At 43.0% G+C, this 27064-nt stretch overlaps 1 protein-coding gene across 1 annotated transcript in view; it reads right to left on the bottom strand.

Annotated features, from left to right (window-relative positions):
- LOC137375298 (mitofusin-2-like) overlaps positions 1–27064 on the bottom strand; it is a 94921-nt gene that overhangs the window by 29524 nt on the left and 38333 nt on the right. The window contains exons 10-14 of the mRNA XM_068042251.1: positions 13625–13746; positions 11714–11840; positions 8241–8345; positions 8025–8127; positions 2273–2502 (exon numbers count right to left, since the gene is read on the bottom strand). Coding sequence (XP_067898352.1) covers positions 2273–2502; positions 8025–8127; positions 8241–8345; positions 11714–11840; positions 13625–13746 — 687 coding nt within the window. The remainder of the gene's footprint in view (positions 1–2272; positions 2503–8024; positions 8128–8240; positions 8346–11713; positions 11841–13624; positions 13747–27064) is intronic.

Genomic DNA, 27064 nt, shown 5'->3' with positions numbered 1-27064 from the left:
CGCAGATAGAGACAGAAAAAGTAGAAAAAAGTAAAGGGGAAAAGTTGGAGGCAATAGATGGATTTCTATTTACTGTCCTTTGAGTTTGATGTCGAGTCTTTGGTTGTCGGTAAGTCTTGCTGTTGTTGGGGTCCAGTGCACGCTTTAACTGGTTTTGATGTAGGAGTCTTTTCTCTCGAGGTTTACGTGTCTTCAGTGGGTCTGGAGGCTTGTGAGAAAGTGAGAGGGAGCCAGCCAGGGTAGAGGCTGTCTTGTTCCAGGTTCAGTTGCAAAACTGCAGTCTGAATTCAAACCTCCAAGTTGGCCAGCAGGTTAGTCATGTGACTAAGTTTTTCCAACAAACTCTCCTGCGTCTTTTGTGGATTCCAAAGCTTTTGGGGGGGGGGGGGGGGGGGGGGGATGTAGTGCTGTCTCCCACCCTGACAGGACGTGGAACATCACTGCCCAGACCAATCTCTGTTAATTGAATCAGTGAGAAATTCTTTTGTCTCTCCAAGCACTGTCTCTTAGTATGCACATGTTCTTCCAGTCACTGCTGCTCTCTTCAAACAAGTTATCTCTTCACTCCACCAACAGTTTAAAATTGATGTTTATATGACAAGATTAATATGCTTCATTCTTGGCAGGTGAGGGTCTTCATGACAACAGGTAACAAAGATATGTAGCCAGAGAAAGTCTTGAAGTTACAAAGAAGCAGAACTTAAGTCTCAGACCCCCTGCACAATTCCAGTTTTCAATGCTGTCATAATTTTTTACTTTTTAGATGTATATAGTCAGCGGGCTTAGTTAACAATGGACATCAATAGAAACTGGAAACATTTTTTAAAAACCGATTTGATTAGATATTTTATGGTGGTGTTATTTTGTGAAAGCTGATCATTCATTCCTCATTGGTAACTTTTGCTACCTGCCGAGTGAATTATATTTCTTTTGACTTGTTCACATTCAATCAAGTACCTATCAGTAACTTAACGGACTGTGTTTGTTTCCATACAGTTGCATTACACTTTCAGCTGGGACATCTTTGAGAAGTGACATGTTATTGGTGTGCATTAGATACAAGATTTTTAATTATGTGGGTAATGTTGCCTTGGTTTCAGTTGTTTTGTTAAATTTAGAGCTCAAGCACAAAGTCCTCAGACAACGGGGGCTGGATTTAACGCTCCCGCTGCCGGGAGCGGCAGCAGGCAAAGAAAATGGCGGCCCGCATGCCGCCACGATCCAGTACACAGCGGTTCAAGATAATATGCCATAACACGCCGGTTGTGCCGCCCACCCCCCGCCAATCATGTGGCCAGCAACAGCGTCAGCTGCCTCTGCGTAGGCGCCATTTTTATAAGGCAGCCAGACCTACTGTTAAATTTAAATATTTAAACCCTACCCCCCCCCCCCCAGTACACCACACAAAAAAAAAAAAATCGCCCCTTTCCTCCTCCCCAATAACACTTACATATAATAGTTTCCCTCTCCCCCCCACCCCCCAAAACTCTTAGAGAAGATGGAAGATTTGACCTTCCACACCAACTGTTCAAAGTCCAGAGGTCACCCCTTACCCGCCACCCCCCTCCCCTACACTATACATGCTGATTTGACCCTGCTCTCCCCCCCAACTACACTAAAGAATCCAAAGTACCTCCCTTCCCCATCTCGTGGCGCCAGCTTTCCCTAGACGGGAAAGTGAAGGAGTGAGAGTGCCAGCCGCCACATGGAAGATCCTGGGCAGCTGGTAAGATTGCTGTCAATTTTATTTAAATGTATTCATTTGCTTTATTTAAACATTTAAAGTCGAGTCCGGTCGCCCAGCAGTGGGGGCACTGTGACAGAGCCTTGACAGTGCAATCTTCCGGCCCCCCCAGCCACGAATCCTGAGACCGGGACCTCAACAAAATTCAGCACTAGGAGTGCTAATTACTCATGGTCACTTGTAGCACGTTTCCCAATTGCTGTCCAAGAAATGCATAATAGGAGGCAAGGAGGCAGCCATTTGCCCATGTTTTCCCAGGCTACAGTTGGTGCAAAGCCAAGGGAAACTTGAAAAATAGGGCAAAGTGGAAAGAAAATTTGACTAATTATAGGGATTATGCACCCTCAAAACACACTTCGTTTGAATTTCAAATGCAATATTATACTCATTAGTATTTTTTGGAACTAACTTCTTTTTGAAATCACTCCTAAATTAATTATACAAAATTAAAACTTCTGAACAGGCTATTCAGATGGTTATTTAAAAAATCTATTAAATTTACAATATATGGGCTGCAGTTTAGTGTACCTGAAAAGTTGGGTCACCAAGTCCCAGTAGAGCCCTACGAGCATTCTTGGGTCCCAGAAAACGATTGACCAGTGAAGTCCAACCAAGTGAGAAATGGAATTCAACATTTTCCTGGAAGTCTGCACATATCTTGTCACAATTCAAGTCATAGCTGAGGTCAAACTTATGATATGGTAGCAGCACACTGACCTGATGCTGAACATTTAATGGAAGCAAAGGCTTGAGATTCCCTGGAAGAGAGAGAGTCTGGTCAAGGTATTGTGCCTAAATTAAGCACCAACTTAAACAAAAGTAGTAACATTAGCTTCACAGTGTGCTAAGTATTAAGTGTGTTACCACTGTTCTTCAAAGAACTGAAAATTATACTATTTATTTGCATTGCACCATTAAAAATTAAAAACCTATTCTGAGGTTTGTTGCTCGTGCTTCCCAAAAAATAAAAAGGTGCTTTATACGATAATTCTGAACAGGAGAGATTAAGAAAATTCCAGTCCATCCAGCTCGCTCAGTTTTTAAAAAAAATATCATGTTTCAGAATATCAATCTGTGTGTTTTACATCTTCTCAAATTCCTGTATCCTGCTAATTCAAGTCCAAATCACTTTTGAATGTTTGAGCTCACTCAGCACGTACTGCTTTTAAGCAGCAATGTATTGCCTGTGTGAAGATAATTCTTATTTAGATAGTGTTTTCTCTGGTTCTTCTATCCAGGTTTTACATTAAATCCCTTACCTCATCTGTTCTAACATACTTCATTGTATTTTTAAAAATGAGTCTTTCTCTCCTTCCTTTTCTCCCTCCTTCCTTGGCAAGAACCAAAATTTGAGGTGCCATTAAAATACCATTTCAAAATAGCCTAGAAAGTTTAATATATTTTCACAATTATCATAGAACCATAACATAAACCACAAAGATTTTTTTTGGTTCTATATATCCCTATGCAACAGTTATGGATGGTACCAAAAGAGGCAGAGCAAGTAATGAGGAGCAACTCACTCAGAATCAGATGGATTTTATCTTTTAGGTTTTTGAAAAATATTTGTTTCATGGGATGTTGGCATCGCTGGCTAGGCCAGCATCTGTTGCTCATCCCTCATTGCCCTCGAGCAGGTGGTGGTGAGCTGCCTTCTTGAACCGCTGCAGTCCAACTGGTGCAGGCACACTCACAGTGCTGTTAGGAAGGGAATTCCAGGATTTTGATCCAGCGACAGTGAAGAATGGGGATATAGTTCCAAGTCAGGAAGGCGTGTGGCTTGGAGGGGAACTTGCAGATGGTGGTGTTCCCAAGTGTCTGCTGCCCTTGTCCTTCTAGGTGGAAGAGGTCATGGGTTTCTAAAGGTGCTATTGAAGGAGGTGTGGTGAGTTGCTACAAGTGAGTGCATCTTGTATATGGTACTCACTGCTGCCACTGTGCATTGGTGGTGGAGGGAGTGAATGTTGAAGGTGGTGGATGGGATGCCAATCAAGCAGGCTGTTTTGTCCTGATGTTGAGCTTCCTGAGTGTTGGTGGAGCTGCACCCATCCAGACAAATGGACAGTATTCCTCATCACACTCCTGACTTATGCCTTGTAGATGATGGACAGGCTTTGGGGATTCAGGAGCCGGGTTACTTGCCACAGAATTTCCAGCCTCTGACTTGCTCTTGTAGCCACAGTATTTACATGGCTGCTCCAGTTCAGTTTCTGGTCAATGGTAACCCTCCCAAAATCTTGATGGTGGGGGACTCAGCAATGGCAATGCGGTTGAATGTCCAGCAGAAATGGTTAGAATCTCTCTTGTTGGAGATGGTCATTGCCTGGCACTTGAACAGCACGAATGTTACTTGCCACTTATCAACCCAAGCCTGAATGTTGGCCAGGTCTTGCTCCATATGGACACAGACTGCTTCAGTATCTGAGGACCTGTAAATGGTATGGAACATCGTGCAGTGAACATCCCCACTTTTGACCTTATGATGGAGGGAAGGTCATTGATGAAGTAGCCGAAGATGGTTGGGCCTATGACACTATACTGAGGTACTCCTGCAGCAATATCCTGGGACTTAGATGATTGGCCTCCAACAACCATCTTCATTTGTGCTAGTTCTGACTACAACCAGTGGAGATTTTTCCTGATTCCCAATGACTTCATTTTGTCTAGGGCTCCTTGATGCCACACTTGGTCAAATGCTGCCTTGATTTCAAGGGCAGTCACTCTTAACTCACCTCTTGCGTCCAGCTCTTTTGTCCATGTTTGGACCAAGGCAGTAATGAGGTCAGGTGCCGAGTGGCCCTGGCAAAACCCAAACTGAGCATCAGTGAGCAGATTGTTATTTAAATGACACTTGATAGCACTGTCGATGATACCTTCCATTCAACAGATGTCAGATACAATTCAATGTGAATAAGTGTAACATAATTAACACAATAACAAGGGCACAAGATAGGGAGAAAAAGAAAAACTTGCATTTATATGTTGCTTTTCATGACCACTAGACATCTCAAAGCATTTTGCAGCCAATGAAGTACTTTTTTAAAGTTCTGGTGTCACTGGAAGTCAGTTATTATGGAGGAAACGTAGTAAATGTAGCATATTAAATGATACAATATGTTGACTGGGAAAAAGAACCAAAGGTTACTGTGGATCAGCAAAGTGCTTAGTTGCAGTCAAAAAAGGCAAATAACGATGTCAAATTAGCAGAAGAATAGAATGAAAATGAAAATAAGTTATATTGTTGCTGCAGTACTCAAACCACTCTGGGGGGGTGGGAAGTGATCAGGACGGACAAGCAGGTAATCGCCAGAGACAGAAGTGATCACCAGAGATGAGGAGAATAAGTAATCAGGAGGGGACCAAGCAGAGTCTGGCAAGTCTTCTGCACTGCAGTGACCTCACTGTATATAAATTGGCTGCCATATTTGTCTAAATAACATTAATTACACACAAAAGTAATCACTGACCACGAAGCACTTTGGTACATCCAGAGGATGTAACAAGATGCTATATGTAAATGCAAGTTCTTTCCTTAAATAGTTCTGTGCCTAGTTTGCACCATCACACCAGCTTCAGACTTGAGAGGGTACATCTAACTTGTAACTAATTAGCACAAATACTTTTTTAAAAAATTCTCAGAACATGGCCATCTCTGATAAGGTCAGTATTTATTGACCAACCCTAGATGCCCTTCAGATGCTGGCAGTGGGATGCCTTCTTGACTGCTGCAGTCTGCATGCTGAAGGTGCTTCTACAATGCTTAGTTGGTGGGGGGGAGGAGGGGGGCGGATTCCAGGATTTGGACTCAGCAATGAGGAAAGAATGGTACTATTTGTCCTGCTCAGGATGGTGCAAGACTTTGTGGGGAGCTTGGAGCGAATGTTGTTGCCATGCACCTGCTGCCTTTGCTTTTCTCGAGAGTGGAGGTCATGGGTTTGGGAGGTGCTACCAAAGAAGCCCTGGTGAATTGCTGCAGTGCATCCTACAGATAGTATCCACTCTAGCCATGGTACGCTGGTAGATGTTTAGACTAGTAGATGAAGTGCTAATCAAGCAGACTACTTTGTCCTGAATGGTGTTCAACTTCCTGAGTATTGTTGGAAGAACACCCATCCGAAGATGTGGAGAGTATTCTATCGCACTCTTGACTCGTGCCTTGTTGATGATGGAAAGAATTTGGAGAGTTTGAAGGTAAGCCACTCTCATTACTACAGATCACATTCCTATACATCAAAGGCTTAATCTGATGTACCGAAATATAAATAACTGTAAGCAAGAATCTCTAACCATAAGAACGATAACGAGTAAGTGCATCATTCAAGTTTAATTTGTCCAACTTCACCCTTTCCCTCTCCCTACTTTTCTTCACAAAATCTTTGCAATAATCACTGGAAACTTTGGTATCTAAGCATTCCAACAGCATATTACCAGACATAAAAACTTTTTTTTCTAACGGTGCCTGTCGTTTTAGTGACCAAAAATACCAGTGCAATAAATACTGCATAATACAATACAAATATCGAAATCTAATGTGGTAGAAAAATAACTATGCCAACCTAATCGTCCAGTACTCCAGTAACAGAACATTTTATAAACATCAGGTGTATCGTGCATAGGTCCATTTGGTGTTGCAAGGATACAATACTGGATGGCCTGGATTTTGCCAGTGAGGTTATCAGTGCTTACCATTATTAAGGACTAAATCAGACAGTAACTTCTGGCTTCCACACATGCGCAGTTAAATGCGGAAATTAGGAAGTTGCTGCCCGAGTTGCCCTGGTCCTTGCCAAGAAACTCGGCGTTCAAACACATGAAGGACAGGAAGTTGTGGTACTTACCTACTAGATATCCACTAAACATGCCAGAAAGTTAGGGCTTGTCCATTCAAGTGTAACTGAACTTTTAATGGCGTGAAAAATCTTCAATTCTGCCAAACAACCTCTGTGGCATTGAAAATTTAGTTTTACAAGTGTCGTGTCTCATTTCTTCAGATTTGAATTATTGTTGGAGAGTGTAATAATTTAAAAACAAAATTCTTTTTTCTGTCTCTTATCTCTCTCTTAAACGCACCTTTCCTTCCCTCTCTATTTTGTTTTCTTCACATGATTTGACATTGAATTAAACATTCTAATATACATTTCCTGGTTTAGACTCTGCATGCCTCAGTAAGGATTCTTCAATATGATTGGGTGAGGAGACACACCGCTGCTTTCCCTGTTCACAGAGGTACCAGATCTGCTGTAGAGGGCGCCACACTGTCTGATAACAACAAATTGCAGTGTAAAAGCCCAGAGAATTCCATAGGTAAGTGTAAGGATAATGAATGGCAAGCGCGACTCATTCGTTACATGCCGCAAAATCCGGCCCATTGGCTATCACCGTGCTGTCCAACATACAGCACACAGGCCAGAATCTTGCCCACCAGTCATGGTGCGTTTCAATATAGCCCGCCAATCCTGGTGCGGTCAATCGGGGTGCTGACCAATGGAAGCATCTGGGGGGTGGGGGTGTGGATGTGAGCAAGCGGAGACAGGGCGAGGTAAGCAGACTGAGACTTTGGGGGGGGGGGGGGGGGGGTGCGGAGGAAGAGGGAGATGGGGAAGTGAGCATGTTGAGCCTGTGGGGTTGGGGGGAGTGACGGGATGTAAGTCCGTCGAGATGGGGGCGGTGAGCATACGGAGATGGCAGCTGTGAGCACGCCAAGATGGCAGCTGTGATTCTAATGCTTTTATCTTTCTGAAATTTGCTCACCGGCCCCCTATGTGGGACAAAAATTGTAATGTGGCCCCTCACGCAAAATGGTTGGACACCTGGGGCTACCATTTAATTGGTGTGATCTAATGGTAAAAGGCTATTACTGCAACATTTGATTTCCTCAGCAGATCTTAATGACTTTGGGTACAAAGAATAGGTCAGAGGACTTTTTGCTGCATCTGCTCTGGGTTTTGTTAAATCTAAATTTTCTAACTCCAGAATCTATAGAATTACCACATGGTGCCTGATGACATACCCAGGTTTCAATCTCTGGACCCTGAAATACAAGTCTGCACTGCTTGCAAATGATTATCCATGCCTCACAATGGTCTTTTTTTTTGCTAAAACTTAAATGTTGGTTGGGATTGAACTCCTTCTTCCTTAAAATGTTGGTCATGTGCCTGAATATGGGATGTATTTGCTAATCAAATGGATAGTCCTCAGTTTCAAAAGCAGCTTCAAAACTGATCTCTGTTCCTAGTTTAGAATTCAAAAGTTGAACTCAGTCATCCCCTGACGTACTAACCTATCATTTGAAGCTGTGCTGTATGCAATGCGGCATATACCGCACTGGAACAACGTTCAGCCAGGTTCCTCCCTAATCCTTCTTCAATGTGCTTGTGCAGATCCTGTAAAGATATGCAATATGTAAAAAGTTAGTGATATTAGCAAGCTATACAAGTATTATTGTATAGACTTTTTTCTCTATCAAAATGCTAAACAAAAGGGACTTTTTCCTCACATTTTTATAAAACTTTAAGACTGCAGGAGAAGAATGGAAGTCTCCATGAAATTCATCAACCAATATAGAAAGGCGGAAGATTTCATCAGTCATTGCAGCAGAAACCTGAAATACCAATTTTATGGAAAAATTAAACATCTGCAACAAAATCTCAGTCATAATTTGACAGTATTCCAAGCAATAATTAAAATTAGAATGCTTATTCACAATGCGAACACAAATGGCTTCATGCATAGATAAAATTTCAACTACAGAATGCAGCAGATAATTTGCCCAATTCATTCCAAATGTACAATGCAGAACTTATATAAATTGACAGATTTAAAAAATATTATCCAATGTCTGTGATCAAAGACACATTAAATTATCTTCTATACACCAAGGATTAGGATATTTAAATTTTGGGTTATTGACTCCAATAGTTTCATTTTAGTGGTTGGTCAAATATTTAAGAAAATAAATTAACCTGGGAGTTCAAGCAAGGTAACCGTAATGATGGCAAAGAAACATTTTATAATTAGGTTGCTACACAGAGCCATATTATCAAATGGATGCCCCGGGGGGTAGACTGCCCTATCTGATAATCTATCAAAAAAAGCAAGTTCAAGATTCAAATAAAATGATGAATAAATTCATCATGTTAAAAATCCAAATGGCTAAAAAGACGACTTGCATTTACATAGCACCTAACCAATATCTCAAAGCAATTTATATATGAGTTCCTACGAAGTGCCTATAATGTGAGCAAACGGCAACAGTGTTACAGACAGTAAAATCCCAGAAATAGCAATGAGATGACTGACTAATTAATCTACTTTTGGTGCTCCTGGAGCAGAGAAGAATTTTGGCTAGGAAAGTGACCAGAGTGTCATTGAATTTTTAACGTTCACCTGAACAACAACAACAGACAGGGCCTCAACTTCATGGCTTACCTGAAGCCAACAGATCCAAAGTATCCCTCAGTCATGCACTGCAGTGTCAACCCTCATTTACGTGATCAAGTCCCTATTCTCCCCTTACAGAGGATAACTTCATCTTCCTTTATCTACACCTCTATTTTGTTACCAGAATTACTGCTGTTGCTTTTGCCTGTTATGAATATTTAGACAAAAATAGTTTAAGTTGTGAAGAAACTTTCTACCGAGGATTACCAATGTTATGACCATCAATTTCTGCAGAAAATTCTTGATAGCGTTTAGTTTTGAAAAGTTCAAAGACTTTTAATCTGCCAAAAATGAACCTGGTTGTCCTTCAATAAAAGGGTTCAATCTCGCATATACCCTGCTGAGGTCATCCTTTTTGGCATTCCACTCCCCTTCTAGGGATACTCAGCAGAATGGACGAGGTTCTACTGACATCTGTACCATGTCTGCACGGTGTCAACACACAGGAGTCAGAATTAATCCCTCATTTGTTCCATGTATTTCACGACAATAGTGATGCCTACCCACTCCAAATTTGTTGTAAATGCAAAGCCTTGAGAACATCAACTAACTATACTGTAACAAGCTTATCCATTTACGTACTCATACTTAAGTGGATAAATAGATCTCTGGTTCATGTTCCTACATTTTGGTACTTCATCCCAAGCCAAATGGGCACAAACACAGTAGCAAGGTTTGGGTCACAATCCTGTAGAACTGGAAAATTCATTTTTTTCCCTGCTGCCTTTGGGAACATGATGGATTGCACAGCCCTCTGAGTGTATAAGGAATACGATTAGTATAAATACCACAAACAGCCCTGATTTCTTTCTGAAATCGGGAATTGGCATAGAATTGAAAATAACTATTAAGCCCAGAAGCAGGAACCAGGCACTGCACTAAAAGAACATTTTATCAGTTGAAGGTAGCATGACTGTTACTGATAGACAATGAGAGAAAAACATCCAAGGGTAGATCATGTGAAATGCCAGGAGGGAAAGTCATCCTACTATAACGATCGAGGTGGGAGGAGTTCACTGTTTATTGTTGTTCAACTTCTCCATGGGTCATAATATATAAAACATTTTCCCACTTACCGATACGGTCAATCATAGGCTCTATTTTTTATCACAGAATAAAACACATCAACCAGGTTTCTTTAATAAACAACAAGATTATCAGTTTATTATAAAACAAGTCTCAACCAATAAGGAACTAAAGAATAAACAACGATTGAAATATTCAAGTTCCCTTTTTACCTTAGCCCCTCACACTCACGCACATACACCGGTTAACCGGAATAAAAGGGATTGTTGTTTAGAGCTCTGTTACAAACAAAAAGACAAAAAAAAAAACACTTAGGCTGAATACTTGCTCATTCTAGAAGAACAACAGATGAGATATGTTGTGTTCCAAAATTGGCATACAGTCTAGCCTCCGAGCACAAGTAGAGGAGTCACTGGGATCTTTTTAAACAGTTCTTTTCAGGCAGCATTGAGAATTAATTTAGCAGGCTTTTCTTGAAAGACAGGAGATGAGATGAGTTGACACAGTGGACTTCTCAGGGTCTTTTAAAGAGGTGCTGGAAAGCTGAGCTGGGTTGTAGTCTTCTCTCCTTCCTTGGGAATTCTCTTCTCGCCTTGGAAGTTCTCTCCCTTTTTATACAGTTCAACCCTAACTCAAAACAATTCAAAAGCAAAACTGACAACAGGAAGTCATCCTTTTGACCTCCATCAATCTTGACCTGTCACTTCTTTGGAAACAATTTCTCCAGGTGTCCAAAGTTCTCTGTTGTTTATTGAGCTGGAAGTCAGGTAGTTTCCCAGAAAGGCTTGTTGCTGGAAGTCAGATGATTTCCTGGAAAGGCTTGTTTTCCTCACAGGACCTCTCAGTCCCCCTTTTAAAAAAACATTTCCAGTGATTTCATAGTCAAGTGGCCTTTACATGACCCCCTTTGAAAATCCCAAAGTTTAACATTTCTTCAATCTTTCAAAAATGAATCCTCAAAAAAATATATTTAACAAAATAGAGGCACTTTTGTAACACTACACAGGATGAAATTGTTTTGAAGAACATTAACATCCCCCATTTGATTGCTCGACATCACTGTGCTGCAAAATAAAACACATTATACAAACTGTTTCCTCCCACAGCCAAAGACTTGCAGGTTGATAGGTAAATTGGCCATTGTAAATTGCCCCTAGTATAGGTAGGTGGTAGGGAATATGGGATTACTGTAGGGTTAGTACAAATGGGTGGTTGTTGGTCGGCACAGACTCGGTGGGCTGAAGGGCCTGTTTCAGTGCTGTATCTCTAAATAAATAAAATAAATCAAAAATTTTAATAAGAACAGAAAATGCTGGAAATACTCAGGTTTGGTAGTACCTGTGGACAGAGAAACAGAGTTAACATTTCTGGTCATGATCTTTCCAAATTTTATGCACACAAATTTTATATTTGGTTTACTCTTGGTAATGGCTAACAGTAAACTGAAAGCTAACTGTTTAAGCCAAGCAACTTTTATTTGGAGAGGGGGCTACAAATCCTCACCTTAGCTTCCACTTCTTCCGTTACCAGTTTTATGTTTTTCTTGCAGTCCTCTGTTAATAAGGTCAGTTGACTTCGCACAAACTCCAATCGATCTAAGTGGTCCTCTCGTTCCTCCAAGGAAAGCACTCTTGAGAGCAGAAAGAACAGGTTTTAATCCTATGTTTATATTTTGAGCATGTGTACTTAATTTATATGGTTTCTTTCAAATATTACTCAAAACTGCCCACATTGGAGAAGCTAGGTTAAGTATGGTTTTCCTCATTCTTCAGATACAAACTGTTTAATCTGCTCTCAAGGCCATAAACCAAGAAGGGGCCCTGTTCCTTTAATTTTATATATTGATCCTTCCCTACTTAATTCTACATATGGCCTGATATTGAATGAGTAGAATGGTGCAGTAATCTCGAGAAAAAGCTTTCATCATGCACACAATGTCAACAACTAAAGATGATCTCCTCTAAGGAGTCTTTATGTTGTGGAAAGGAATGTATGAAACAGTTGGGTCGGCTACTTACAATACAACAACAACAACATGCCTTTACATAGCACCTGTAATGTAGCAAACATCCCAAGGCGTTTCAATGAAGCGTTAATCAAAATCTGGCATTGAGCCAAAGGAGATATCAGGACAGATAACCAAAAGCTTGGTCAAAGAAGTAGGTAAAAGGACGAGAGAGGTGCAAAGGCAGAGGGGCTTAAGGAGGGAATTCCAAAGCTTACAGCCAAGGCAACTTAAAGCATGGCTGTCAATAGTGGAGCGATTAAAATCAGGGATACACAAGTTGCCAGAATTGGAGGAACGCAGAGATTTAAAAGGGCTGGAGGATGTTATTGAGACAGGGAGGGGTGAGGCAATAGAATGATTTGAAAAGGAGGAGAATTTTTGAAGTTGAGATGTTGCTGAACCACAAAACAATGTAAGTCAGTGAACACAGGGGTGATGGGTGAATGGGACTCGTTGCAAATTAAGAATCAGAGAGCAGAGTTTTGGACGATCACAAGTTTGCGTTAAGATGGAAGATGGGAGGCCAGCCAGGAGAGCACTGGAATAGTCAATTCTGAGGTACCAAACATACCTTTATATAGCACTTGCTGATTGGAGGACCAGAGGGGGCTGAAATCTCACCTCCTAACTTTTTTTTAATGTTTCAGGTCCACTGAGGATCAATTGGGCTATAGGCTATTATTCTTAGACAGCAGCCAGAAGAATTCAAATGTGTTGCGCATTATCGCAGCACAGACCTCGGAGTCCTGCAGCAGCATTCCAGTTTTTTTGTCCAATTCTGGGCACACACGTATTCCAAGGAGCATGCCTACGCTAGGGAAATATCTAGGCCATGGTCACAACTGGAACCCGAGATACCCAGTTCAGGTAAACTGGGCAGAAGGCATTTTCACTGCAACTTATTCAAATTTTTCTTGGGTGAGGGAGGGAGGTGGAGGGGTAGGAACATTGTCCTCACTGTGTCTAGAGAACAAACAGGAGGGTTTCATTGTTACCAGATTTGAATCATATAGAGGACTCTGTTGTAACAGTTAAGTACAGTTAGATTAATGTTATCAAAATGAACCAAATCACATCTTAACTATCACCGCAACATCTCTACTTGAAGCCATAGGTAACTACAAAGCTTACACTTTGTTCAAAGGTTCAACTTGCCCGATAGTTGCCTTGTATGTGAATCAAGCCACTGAGAATTTCTCTTATATAATAAAAACAAAGTGCTGGAAATACTCAGCAGGTCGAACAGCATCTGTGGAGAGAGAAAGAATTAACATCACAGACCCGAATCGTTAACTGTTTTTCTCTCCACAGATGCAGCCAGACCCAAGTATTTCCAGCACTTTGTGTTTTTATTTCAGATTTCCAGCATCCACAATATTTTGCTTTTATTTGAGGACTTCTCTTACCTTTTCTCTGCTGCAACCACATTGATGGAGTCCATGATTTTTTTCACAGTGTCTATGATCTGTTTAGCTCTGAAAGTGTGTTGTTCAAATTTTGTTTTCACTGCTGACTGCGAGATACACTCCTGCGAGGCCCAAGCACGAACACATTACTGTGAACTCCATATTGTTTACATTGGACAAATATAAAGATATGCTCAGATACAGGCTTGCTGCTGGTTCTAAAGAAATATGTAGTAACTTCAACAAAAGACAAATATAAAATAAAATTCACATTGAACAAAAATACAAAAACAGCAGCAAGGCAGTGTCTTGAATTCAAGATTTCTATTCACAGTAATGTGTTAATTTAAGAGAAGACTATACACATGCATAAAATAATGTAAAACATATCTTAGTTTTCACTGCATATGTGGACATAAACTATGTAAGGCTTATCTGCGACCAGTAATTAAACTGTGTATTCAATTGAAAAGATCTGTTTAGTACAAACACAGATTGAGGTAATAGTTATGATAGTCTTGAGTAAAACAACACCTGAAACTTAGGCGACATTTGTCACAAATCCTGGGGAACTTTAAGAAAATCTTCATTAAAAATCTAGCATATACTTCCTATCTGCTTCCAGTTGCCATGATTTTGTCACATTTTATCCCCATTATAAATTTCTATTTCCAAATTTAACATAGCATTTGCCAATGTAAACATGTCATGCTGTAATTGCAGAATCGGACCACTGGCTTTGTGCCCAGTCTGAGAACATTTTCATTGTCTATCTCAACAAAATTTCAGAGCCTCTGACCACCACCTTATTTTCTTTCAAATGTATTATGAAGGCAAATTTAACCATTGATTTTGCACTTTTAGTCTTTCTCCAATTTCTCCATTTCCCTATCTTATTCCCTTTGAACTACCTCTTCTTCTCTCCTCTCTCCTTGAAACCCTTCCTCCCAAACTCGCGGCAACTGCTCTTCAAAAATTCTTACAAATGCTGTGATAGAAAATACTGAGTTAAAAACTGCTTGCATGGATGGTGTCTAATGGGCTGAACTATTCACAACTAGAAGAACCAACTTGTATTCTCAAGGGGGTGTGAAGAAGAGTATACGCCCAAAATATTAATGTCTTTTCTGTTAACAGATGCTGGATGCTGACTGACCAGAAGCTATATTTCCAGCATTTTCCGTTTGTATTTCAGATATTTAGCATTTCGGGAGCAGAGTGCGCGAGCGAGTGAGCAGCTGGGAAGGTCAGTTTCAGCTTAAACTTAATTCCCTTTTGTTTTCGGCGGACCAAGGGGCTGCTGGGTAAGTAAAACCCTATATATTTGGGCCTTTTCTGAACCCGAGAAACTACACAGGTAGTGTCTCCCACCCGCCCTCCTCCTCTAACCAAAAAAAAAAGGATTCGGTGGTGTGTAGATAAGGTAAGGCTTTTTCTACTTTGTTTTTTTATCGTGTGATTGGTAAAAACTTTTCGTTCCTTTTTCATTTTTTCTAAGTTTCAGACTAAGTTAAGCTTAAGATTAAAAATGACAGGAGATCTCAAGACCCGTGTTATGCTCCTCTTGCTCAATGTGGGAGCTCAGGGACACGGCTGATGTCCCTGACTCCTTCACGTGCAGGAAGTGTGTCCAGCTGCAGCTCTTGTTAGCCCGCATGACGGCTCTGGAGCTGCGGATGGACTCACTTTGGAGCATCCGCGATGCTGAGGAGGTCGTGGATAGTACGTTTAGCGAATTGGTCACACCGCAGATTAGGATTGCTGAGGGAGAAAGGGAATGGGTGACCAAAAGGCAAAGAAAGAGCAGGAAGGCAGCGCAGGTGTCCCCTGCAGTCATCTCCCTCCAAAACAGGTATACCGTTTTGGATACTGTTGAGGGAGATGGCTCACCAGGGGAAGGCAGCAGTAGCCAGGTTCATGGCACAGTGGCTGGCTCTGCTGTTCAGAAGGGCGGCAAAAAGAGTGGAAGGGCTATAGTCATAGGAGATTCGATTGTAAAGGGAGTAGATAGGCAGTTCTGTGGTCAAAAACGAGACTCCCGAATGGTATGTTGCCTCCCAGGTGCACGGGTCAGGGATGTCTCAGATCTGCTGTAGAACATTCTGAAGGGGGAGTTGTGCACATAGGCACCAATGATATAGGTAAAAAACGGGATGAGGTCCTACAAGCAGAATTTAGGGAGTTAGGAGCCAAGTTAAAAAGTAGGACCTCAGAGGTGGTAATCTCAGGATTGCTACCAGTGCCACGTGATAGTCAGAGTAGAAATGAAAGAATAGTCAGGATGAATGCGTGGCTTGAGAGATGGTGCAGGAGGGAGGGGTTCAGATTTCTGGGACATTGGGACCGGTTCTGGGGGAGGTGGGACTATTACAAATTGGACGGTCTACACCTGGGCCGGACTGGAACCAATGTCCTTGGGGGTGCTTTTGCTAACGCTGTTGGGGAGGGTTTAAACAAATGTGGCAGGGGGTTGGGAACCAAATGAGGAGGTCAGTGGACAGCAAGGAGGTAGTAACTAAAGCCTGTAAGGAACTAGATAATGACGTCAGCGTGACTAAGGGAAAGAGTAGGCAGGGAGCAGATGATGAAAGCAAAGGGACTGGTGGTCTGAAGTGCATTTGTTTTCATGCAAGAAGTGTAGTAGGTAAGGCAGAGGAACTTAGGACTTGGATTAGTACCTGAGAGTATGATGTTATTGCTATTACTGAGACTTGGTTAAGGGAAGGGCATGATTGGCAACTAAATATCCCAGGATATCGATGCTTCAGGCGGGATAGAGAGGGAGGTAAAAGGGGTGGAGGAGTTGCGTTACTGGTCAAAGAGGATATCACAGCTGTGCTGAAGGAAGGCACTATGGAGGACTCGAGCTGTGAGGCAATATGGGCAGAACTCAGAAATAGGAAGGGTGCTGTAACAATGTTGGGGTTGTACTACAGGCCCCCCCAACAGCGAGCGTGAGATAGAGGTGCAAATATGTAAACAGATTATGGAAAGATGTAGGAGCAACAGGGTGGTGGTGATAGGAGATTTTAATTTTCCCAACATTGACTGGGATTCACTTAGTGTTAGAGGTCTAGATGGAACAGAATTTGTAAGGAGCATCCAGGAGGGTTTTCTAGAGCAGTATGTAAATAGTCCAACTAGGGAAGGGGCCATACTGGACCTGGTGTTGGGGAATGAGCCCGGCCAGGTGGTTGAAGTTTCAGTAGGGGACTACTTTGGGAATAGTGATCACAATTCCGTAAGTTTTAGAATACTCATGGACAAAGACGAGAGTGGTCCTAAAGGAAGAGTGCTAAATTGGGGGAAGGCCAACGATTCCAAAATTCGGCAGGAGCTGGGGAATGTAGATTGGGGGCAGCTGTTTGAAGGTAAATCCACATTTGATATGTGGGAGGCTTTTAAAGAGAGGTTGATTAGCGTGCAGGAGAGACATGTTCCTGTGAAAATGAGGGATAGAAATGGCAAGATTAGGGAACCATGGATGACAGGTGAAATTGTGAAACTAGCTAAGAGGAAAAAGGAAGCATACATAAGGTCTAGGCGGCTGAAGAAAGACGAAGCTTTGGAAGAATATCGGGAATGTAGGACCAATCTGAAACGAGGAATTAAGAGGGCTAAATGGGGTCATGAAATATCTTTAGCAAACAGGGTTAAGGAAAACCCCAAAGCCTTTTATTCATATATAAGGAGCAAGAGGGTAACTAGAGAAAGGATTGGCCCACTCAAGGACAAAGGAGGAAAGTTATGCATGGAGTCAGAGAAAATGGGTGAGATTCTAAACGAATACTTTGCATCGGTATTCACCGAGGAGAGGGACATGACGGATGTTGAGGTTAGGGACAGATGTTTGATTACTCTCGGTCAAGTTGGCATAAGGAGGGAGGAAGTGTTGGGTATTCTAAAAGGCATTAAGGTGGACAAGTCCCCAAGTCCGGATGGGATCTATCCCAGGTTACTGAGGGAAGCGAGAGGGGAAATAGCTGGGGCCTTAACAGATATCTTTGCAGCATCCTTAAACACGGGTGAGGTCCTGGAGGACTGGAGTATTGCTAATGTTGTCCCCTTGTTTAAGAAGGGTAGCAAGGAAAATCCAGGTAATTATAGACCGGTGAGCCTGACGTCAGTGGTAGGGAAGCTGCTGGAGAAGATACTGAGGGATAGGATCTATTCCCATTTGGAAGAAAATGGGCTTATCAGTGATAGGCAACATGGTTTTGTGCAGGGAAGGTCATGTCTTACCAACTTAATAGAATTCCTTGAGGAAGTGACAAAGTTGATTGATGAGGGAAGGGCTGTAGATGTCATATACATGGACTTCAGTAAGGCATTTGATAAGGTTCCCCATGGTAGGCTGATGGAGAAAGTGAAGTCGCATGGGATCCAGGGTGTACTAGCTAGATGGATAAAGAACTGGCTGGGCAACAGGAGACAGAGAGTAGCAGTGGAAGGGAGTTTCTCAAAATGGAGACGTGTGACCAGTGGTGTTCCACAGGGATCCGTGCTGGGACCACTGTTGTTTGTGATATACATAAATGATTTGGAGGAAAGTATAGGTGGTCTGATTAGTAGGTTTGCAGACGACACTAAGATTGGTGGAGTAGCAGATAGTGAAGGGGACTGTCAGAGAATACAGCAGAATATAGATAGATTGGAGAGTTGGGCAGAGAAATAGCAGATGGAGTTCAATCAGGGTAAATGCGAGGTGATGCATTTTGGAAGATCCAATTCAAGAGTGAACTATACAGTAAATGGAAAAGTCCTGGGGAAAATTGATGTGCAGAGAGATTTGGGTGTTCAGGTCCATTGTTCCCTGAAGGTGGCAACGCAGATCAATAGAGTGGTCAAGAAGGCATACGGCATGCTTTCCTTCATCGGACGGGGTATTGAGTACAAGAGTTGGCAGGTCATGTTACAGTTGTATAGGACTTTGGTTCGGCCACATTTGGAATACTGCGTGCAGTTCTGGTCGCCACATTACCAAAAGGATGTGGATGCTTTGGAGAGGGTGCAGAGGAGGTTCACCAGGATGTTGCCTGGTATGGAGGGCGCTAGCTATGAAGAGAGGTTGAGTAGATTAGGATTATTTTCATTAGAAAGGCGGAGGTTGAGGGGGGACCTGATTGAGGTGTACAAAATCATGAGAGGTATAGACAGGGTGGATAGCAAGAAGCTTTTTCCCCAGAGTGGGGGATTCAAATACTAGGGGTCACGAGTTCAAAGTGAGAGGGGAAAAGTTTAGGGGGGATATGCGTGGAAAGTTCTTTACGTAGAGGGTGGTGGGTGCCTGGAACGCGTTGCCAGCGGAGGTGGTAGATGCGAACACGATAGCGTCTTTTAAGATGTATCTAGACAGATACATGAATGGGCAGGAAGCAAAGAGATACAGACCCTTAGAAAATAGGCGACATGTTTAGGTAGAGGATCTGGATCGGCGCAGGCTTGGAGGGCTGAAGGGCCTGTTCCTGTGCTGTAATTTTCTTTGTTCTTTGTTCATTTGCAGTTGTTTTCCCATTATTGGTATCCTCCATGTTCATATTACAATAGCTCCAAACTCCAAACAATGGGTGACTAATATTGGCATCTTACTTTGGATGACATATGGAAATTTTCCTCCCCTTTCTCTCCCCCACCCTCCCTCTCTCTCCCTCGTTCCCCCCTTTTTCTCTCTCTCTCGTTCCCTCCTTTTTCTCTCTCTGTCTCCCCCACCTCCCTCTCTGTCTCTCTCCGTCTCCCTCCACCCCTCCGCCTCCCCCCACCCTCTCCGTTCCCTCTACCCCCCTCCGTCCCCCATCTCCCCCCTCCGTCCCCCGTCTCCCGGTCCCCCTCTTCACCACCCCCCCCCATCCCTCTTGTCCCCTCTCCATCCCCCCTTCCCATCCTCCATCCCTGTCTCGCCCCCCTCCCCTCTCGCTCCGTTGCCCCCCTCCCCACCCCTCGCTCTCTCTCGCCGTCCCCCACCCCTCGCTCTCTCTCGCCGTCCCCCACCCCTCGCTCTCTCTCGCCGTCCCCCACCCCTCGCTCTCTCTCGCCGTCCCCCACCCCTCGCTCTCTCTCGCCGTCCCCCACCCCTCGCTCTCTCTCGCCGTCCCCCACCCCTCGCTCTCTCTCGCCGTCCCCCACCCCTCGCTCTCTCTCGCCGTCCCCCATCTCCCCTTGCTCTCTTTGTCCCCACTTTTGAAAGCAGTTAGAACCCGCCAGAAACCCCAAATCTGTCCTAAGTTGGGAAACCGCTGTCAGCAGCTGTCAGCAGTGAAACTGATACTTGCAATTTATTTTTAAATAGCTGGTCTGAAATTAGAAGTCAATGGGAAATTTCCCATCGCTGAAATACGCCCACAGGCCGAATGGTAACCTTTGGCAGGCCAGATCCTGGCCCATGGGCTTCATGTTGGACAACCCCGATTTATATCAATGCCAACTCTACTTTGCGACTTCAAAATTATGCAATTTTCACATCTGATTTCCTTCCAACTAATAAAACATTTCATAGGATACAAGCATACAAACACTTAGTGCATTCATGTGAACTTTCTGTACTATTTTATTTCAAATGGGACATCTCTTCTGTAAAAATAGCAAAGAAAAGAATTGGAGGTGAATGCATTAAGCATTTCTACACTCGTATCCCAAGCATAATTTAAGGTTTACACTTTAAAAACAAAAATCTGATTTGAACCAAAGCAATAAGCAACATGGCTTTCTGCCTATTCGGGTTTACGCAGCTCAGAATACAATACACATTAAAGCATATCCACAATTTGCTTGTCTAGCAATACTCAAATAGACTGCTCTATTAATATCCTTACTGTAAAGGAAGGGGGGTGCGGGGGGAACCAGTGCATGCCAAGTATATTTGCCCATTTCAACTTGTGAATAAAGACAAAAAGTTGAAAAAGGAAGAAAACAAGAACGTAACAGAAAGGGAATGTATTAGTAAAGTAAAATAATACTTGTATGAGCACCTCGCCAAAGCAGGTCTAGACTTCAGCAATGAACACAAAATTAATAAAACACACATTATTAGAGAACATTAGGAAACAGCTGTAGGAGAGAAGAAGCTTCTCAAAGAGAAACTTGAGACATGGTTAGGTAAGATACTAATCAACATGTTAACATTGCAGAGAGTTTAATAAAGAACAAAACAATGAAAGTTGAAGATAATATATTCCGTTTTAAGCTCTACATTGGCCATATTTAACAAACTTCAAGGCAGAATTTTCTGAGCACCATTCTGAACACAGCTATTTCAAACATTACAAAGATGATCAGAATCCACTGTTCAGTATTTAAAGAGGTTTGCAATATTGTTGCAAATATATATAACTATGAATTTTTTTTATGAACTAAGAAAACATTACTTTTAACCATTTGACATTATAGCCTGAAAATTTGTTTTCTTGAGCAAATTGGGGTAAATACTGCATTGCAAGTGACTAATCCTGTATTTATGTACCTGCTGCCTAACAGAACAATTGCACAAATTCAATAGCTGAGGAAAATTTAAATGGCTCAGCAGCCATTTAAACTGCAGCATTCTCATCTGAAATAGAAAAGAGGGGCTTGCATGCAAAAATTTCTGGAAAACTAGGTTTCTCACCTACATACCACCAGATTTAATGCTATAATGCTGAAACTGCTGTTGCAAGAAGCGAGGGAGGGAAAGCTGTCCTCTCGACACTGAAGTAAAGCCTGGCTACCCGACCCGAACACAACTAAACCTGATGACATGCGTTGGGTTCGGGTCGAGTCTATATTCCGTGTCTAGCATTCGGGCTCGGGTCGGGTTCGGGTTGGCTGTGGTCGGGTTTTGTTTTGTGTTGTTCTCTTTTTAATCTATGTTTTGACGCAATTTTTTTCTGTACTAATAACATATTTGATATTTTTGGGTCAGGCATGAGAAAAAATTGAAGGACTCAAGGCCTGGGTCGGGTTTGGGTTGGCTGTTACATACCAGAGTCGGCTTTACACTGAAGAGCATCTGCCACAGAAATGATTGGTGCAACAAGCCTGCCAGAATATAATTGTATGTCCATTGCAGTCTGCACTACCTATCCAAATACGCAAGAAAATGGCAAACCTGAAGAGAGTTGCCTAATTAAAGTAAATAGCTGCCAATTTCAAGTATGCATTCCACTAAGTGCTCTCTCATAATCTGTTAGTCATTTCCTGCTATTCATCCAAAGCATTCATCAATCTTACAACTTTTTGAATGCTAACCTTGCATGGTCAGACTGCAGCAAAACAAATACAAGCTTCAATTAAGATCTTTAACTGTTGCCACTCTGAACTCAAAGGTGTTTCAGACTGCAAATCTTTCCAACACAATCTAACTACATAATTCAGATTAATTTACTAACTCGCATAACTGGCTAAGAGGACAATGAGGGAGGGTGAAGCTAGAACCATGATTCACCCCTACCCATAATGCTCAGAGTTGATATCTTTCTCCTCTAGTTATGCTTGTACCCCCTGCTTAATAAGTCACTGGCATACATTCAAGCACAAACATCACATACAGAATATAGCAATTCAAGAACTGTGTGAAGGTGTCTTTTGGAGCCAACACCGTAACTTCTGTTTTTGAACATCTGAAACAGTCTGCCAGTAGCCTGAACAAGTGACCACCTGCATCACTTTCACCAACAATCATGAGCACCAACACAGCTTACACACAGCCCAAGGGATGCAGATAGTAAACTTAAGTAGGCAATACCATGTTAAGTCACAATATATGGGTAAACAGGGTGGTAGAGATGTCTCCTCTTTTACTAATCCTGGCCAAAGTTCCCTTTAAGGTACGTGCGTGGTCAGGCAATAATGTACTGCACACTGAAATAAAGAGGTCGCTCACAAGAGTTAAGTTCAAACCGGGGACTGCGGGGGGCAGGGGTGGGGGAGCGGGGCTGAGACCAAACCACAACCTGCAAAAGTGCGGGAAAATGTGCAACTGTGATTGGAGGAGCAGTGAGCATGGGACAAAGGGAATTGGAGTTGAGGAGCACCAAGCGTGGGAGAAAGGATATCTGTGATTGGAGAAATGACCATGGGATAGAGGGAATCAGTGACCAGAGGAGCAAAAAGCAGAGGAAAGAGACAATCTATGATTGGAGGAGCAGTGAACTCCAGTGGGGGAGACATGTCCAGAAGTGAGCAGCACGCAAGAAGGAGGATGGGAGGTGAGGAGCCAAACAAGGTCTCAGAGCCCTGGGAAAGACTGAGCTTCAGAAGACGAGCACGCTCCGGATTCATCAGTCAAGGGTTCTAAAAGAGGGAAAAGACACGGGAAAATTCCCCGGTAGTCAGTCAGTCTGCAAGGGGAGAGGCTGAGCCAGATGAAAGTGATGCGGCCTGTGGAGCATCCAGTTGCTAGCCCTGTATTAGAGCAAGACTCAGAGTTGCTCCCCATTTAGCAGCTCTCAACAGTTGGGACTCAATCTGGAGCTGAATGATCCACCACAACTAAAGGTTATAAACCCATTTGACTTGACCGTCATGACCAGATAAACACACAGAGTCTGTGATGAAGCTAATCAATGGATTTAGTCTCAATGAGCACCTAATGCTTTCTGACAGGCAGGTTTGTGATGCAGATTGGATTATTGATCATATCTATATCTATTGATCATATACTTGACACACAGACTGTGATGGCTATGATTGTTGGAGGTCAATAGGAACAGAGGAACAGTAGACATCATGCTTAACAAACCTGTTGGAGTTTTTGAGGATGTTACTTGTAGCAGTGATAAAGGAGAACCAGTGGATGTGGTGTATTTTGATTTTTAGAAGACTTTTGATAAAGATCCCACACAGGAGGTTAGTAAGCAAAATTAAAGCACATGCTATGGATTAAGAATTGGTTAACAGATGGAAAGCAGAGAGTAGGAATAAATGGGTCATTCTCAGGATGGCAGGCTGTTACTAGTGGGGTACCACAAGGATCAGTGTTTAGTCCACAGCTGTTCACAATCTATATAAATGATCTGGATGTGGGGACCAAATGTATATTTCCAAATTTGCTGATGACACAACCAGGTGGGAATGCAAGTTGCGAGGAGGATGTAAAGAGGTTTTAAGGGGATTTGGACAGGTTAAGTGAATGGGCAAGAACATGGCAGATGCAACATAATGTGTATAAGTGTGAAGTGATCCACTTTGGTAGGAAAAACAGAAAGGCAGAGTTTTTCTTACATGGCGACAGGTTGGGAAGTGTTGATGTCCAAAGGGATCTGGGTGTCCTTGTTCATGAGTCATTAAAGCTAGTATGCAGGTGCAGCAAGCAATTACGAAGGCAAATAGTACGCTGGCCTTCATTGCAAGAGGATTTGAGTACAGGAGTAAAGATGTCTTGCAGCAATTGTATAAAGCCTTGGTGAGACTGCAGCTGCAATATTGTTTAGTTTTGGTCTCCTTTTCTAAGGAAGGATATACTTGCCACAAACGGTGGTTCACCAAACTAATTCCTGGGATGGTGGGATTGTTTTATGAGGAGAGATTGCAGAAACTGGGCCTGTATTCTCCAGAGTTTCGAAGAATGAGGGGTGATCTAATTGAAACTTACAAAATTCATACAGAGCGAGACAGGGTAGATGTGGATAGGATATTTCCTCTGGCTGGTGAGCCTAGAACCAGGGGACACAGTCTCAGAATAAGGGAAGGCCAATTAAGACTGAGATGAGGAGGAATTTATTTACTCAGAGGATGAGAATGTGTGGAAGTCTCGACCCCAGAGGGCTGTGGAAGCTCAATCATTGAGCATGTTCAAGACAGAAATTGATAGATTTCTGGATACTAATGACATCAAGGAATATGGGGATAGTGGGGAAAAAATGGCATAGAGGTAGATGATCAGCCATGATCTGTTTGAATGGTGGAGCAGGCTCAACAGGCCGAATGGCGTACTCCTGCTCCTATTTCCTATGATCTTATGACAGTCCCTTGAGCCTGTTCTGGCATTCAAATAGATCATGGCTGAGCTGCACCTCAACCACATTTACCCATCTTTGCTCCATATCCTGATACCCTACCCCAACATAAATGTATTGATTTAAATTTTGAAAGTTTCAAATAGCCCGGCATCCACAGCCTTTTGGGGGAGAGAGAGTGCCATATTTCTACTATTGTTTCGACCGAGGTGGGAGGAATGCACTGCTAATTCAGTCCCACTACTCCACAGGTCACTCTGTATCAATAAATTGTCCCACTTACTGAAATAGTCAATTAGATACTCTATTTTGTCCCCAGAATAAAATACACCAACCAGATTTCATTAATAAACAACAAAATTATCCCATTATAAACCAAGTCTTAACCAATAATGAAGTAAATATATACACAAATTGAAATAGTAAAGCCCCTTTTTTATCGTAGCCTTCACACACACACATACACAACTAGTTAACCAGGAAAAAAAAAGAATTTTGTTTACATCTGTTACAAACAAACAGAAGGAAATTAAAAACCTTATACTGAAGAGGAGAGTTGAAGTCCTTTGTTCTACTCCGCAGTTTCATTTCATCCTTCGTCTTATCCAATGCATTAAGAAAAAGCTTTTTTTCTTCCTTTCAGGTGTTAAGGAACACAAGCTCCAGCAGCTGATAGGAACTAATGCCCCTCCAGATCTTTCTTCCCCTTCATATCCCTCAGACCTCACCCCTTCTGATCTGACTCCTTGCCGTGTATTGACTATACCCTCTGACCTTCCCCTCTCTGACACTGAATGTTCTGTACTCAGCAAAGGACTCAGTTTTATTCCCTTACGCCCCCACCTCAATGAATTTCGTGCTTGGCATGACGTTGAGCTCTTCTTCCGTTGCCTTCGCCTCCGTGCTCACTTCTTTGACCAGGAGTCCTCCTCCCAACCAGCAGACCCATTCACCCACCTCCAGCATTCCCCCTCTACCTGGACCCTTCCCTCTGGCCTCTTACCCGCTCTTGATCTTTTCACTGAAAACTGTCGGCGAGACATGGGCCGTCTCAATTTCTCTGCCCCCCTCACTCACTCTAACTTGCCTCCCTTTGAACTTGCCACACTCCATTCTCTCAGCTCTAACCCCGACATTGTCATCAAACCTGCAGATAAGGTTGGTGCTGTTGTTATCTGGCGTACCGACCTCTACCTTGCGGAGGCTCAGCACCAACTCTCAGACATTTCTTCCTACTTCCCCCTGGACCATGACCCCACCACCAAATATCATGCAACTGTCCACACGACTGTCACTGACCTCAATTCTTCTGGAGATCTTCCCTTTACAGCTTCCAACCTCATAGTCCCACAACCCCGGACAGCCTGCTCCTACCTCCTTCCCAAAATCCACAGACAGGACTGTCCTGGCAGACCCATTGTTTCAGCCTGTTCCTACCCCAATGAATTTATTTCTCCCTATCTTGACTCTATCTTTCCTCCCCTGGTCCAGTCTCTTCCCTCCTACATCCGTGACTCTTCTGACATCCTACATCATTTTGACAATTTCCAGTTTCCTGGCCCCAACCGCTTCCTCTTCATTATGGACGTCCAATCTCTCTACACCTCCATCCCCCACCAGGACAGTTTGAGGGCTCTCCGATTCTTCTTTGAACAGAGAGCCCAAACAGTCCCCATCCACCACCACTCTCCTCTGCCTGGCTGAACTTGTTCTCACATTGAACAACTTCTCCTTCAACTCCACTCACTTCCTTCAAGTAGAAAGTGTTGCTATGGGTCCTAGTTATGCCTGTCTTTTTGTGGGATATGTCGAACATTCCTTGTTCCAGTCCTACTCAGGCCCCCTCCCCCAACTCTTTTTCCAGTACATTGATGACTGTATCGGTGCTGTTTCCTGCTCCCACCCCAAACTGGAAAACTTTATCAACTTTGTTTCTAATTTCCACCCTTCTCTCACCTTTACATGGTCCATCTCCGACACTTCCCTTCCTCAACTTCTGTCTCCATCTCTGGGGATAGGCTGTCTACTAATATTCATTACAAGCCCAACGACTCCCACAGCTACCTTGATTACACTTCTTCACACCTTGCCTCCTGTAAGGACTCCATTCCATTCGCCCAGTTTCTCCGTCTCCGATGCATCTGCTCTGATGAAGCAACCTTCCATGACAGCGCTTCTGATATGTCTTGCTTTTTCCTCAACCGAGGATTCCCCCCCACTGTGGTTGACAGGGCCCTCAACTGTGTCCGTCCCATTGCCCGCTCCTCTATCCTCACCCCTTCCTCCCAGAACTGCGACAGGGTTCCCCTTGTCCTCATTTTCCAACCCCACCAGCCTCCACATCCAAAAGATCATCCTCCGCCATTTCTGCCATCTCCAGCGTGATGCCACTACCAAACGCAGCTTCCCCTCCCGTCAGCATTCCAAAAGGATCGTTCCCTCCACGATACCCCTGGTCCACTCCTCCATTACCTCCACCACCTCATTCCCCTTCTCACGACAACTTCCCCTG

This window comes from Heterodontus francisci, chromosome 11, assembly GCF_036365525.1.
Source record: "Heterodontus francisci isolate sHetFra1 chromosome 11, sHetFra1.hap1, whole genome shotgun sequence".
Taxonomy (NCBI): Eukaryota; Metazoa; Chordata; class Chondrichthyes; order Heterodontiformes; family Heterodontidae; genus Heterodontus; species Heterodontus francisci.
This window is presented reverse-complemented; position numbering and strand designations above follow the sequence as displayed.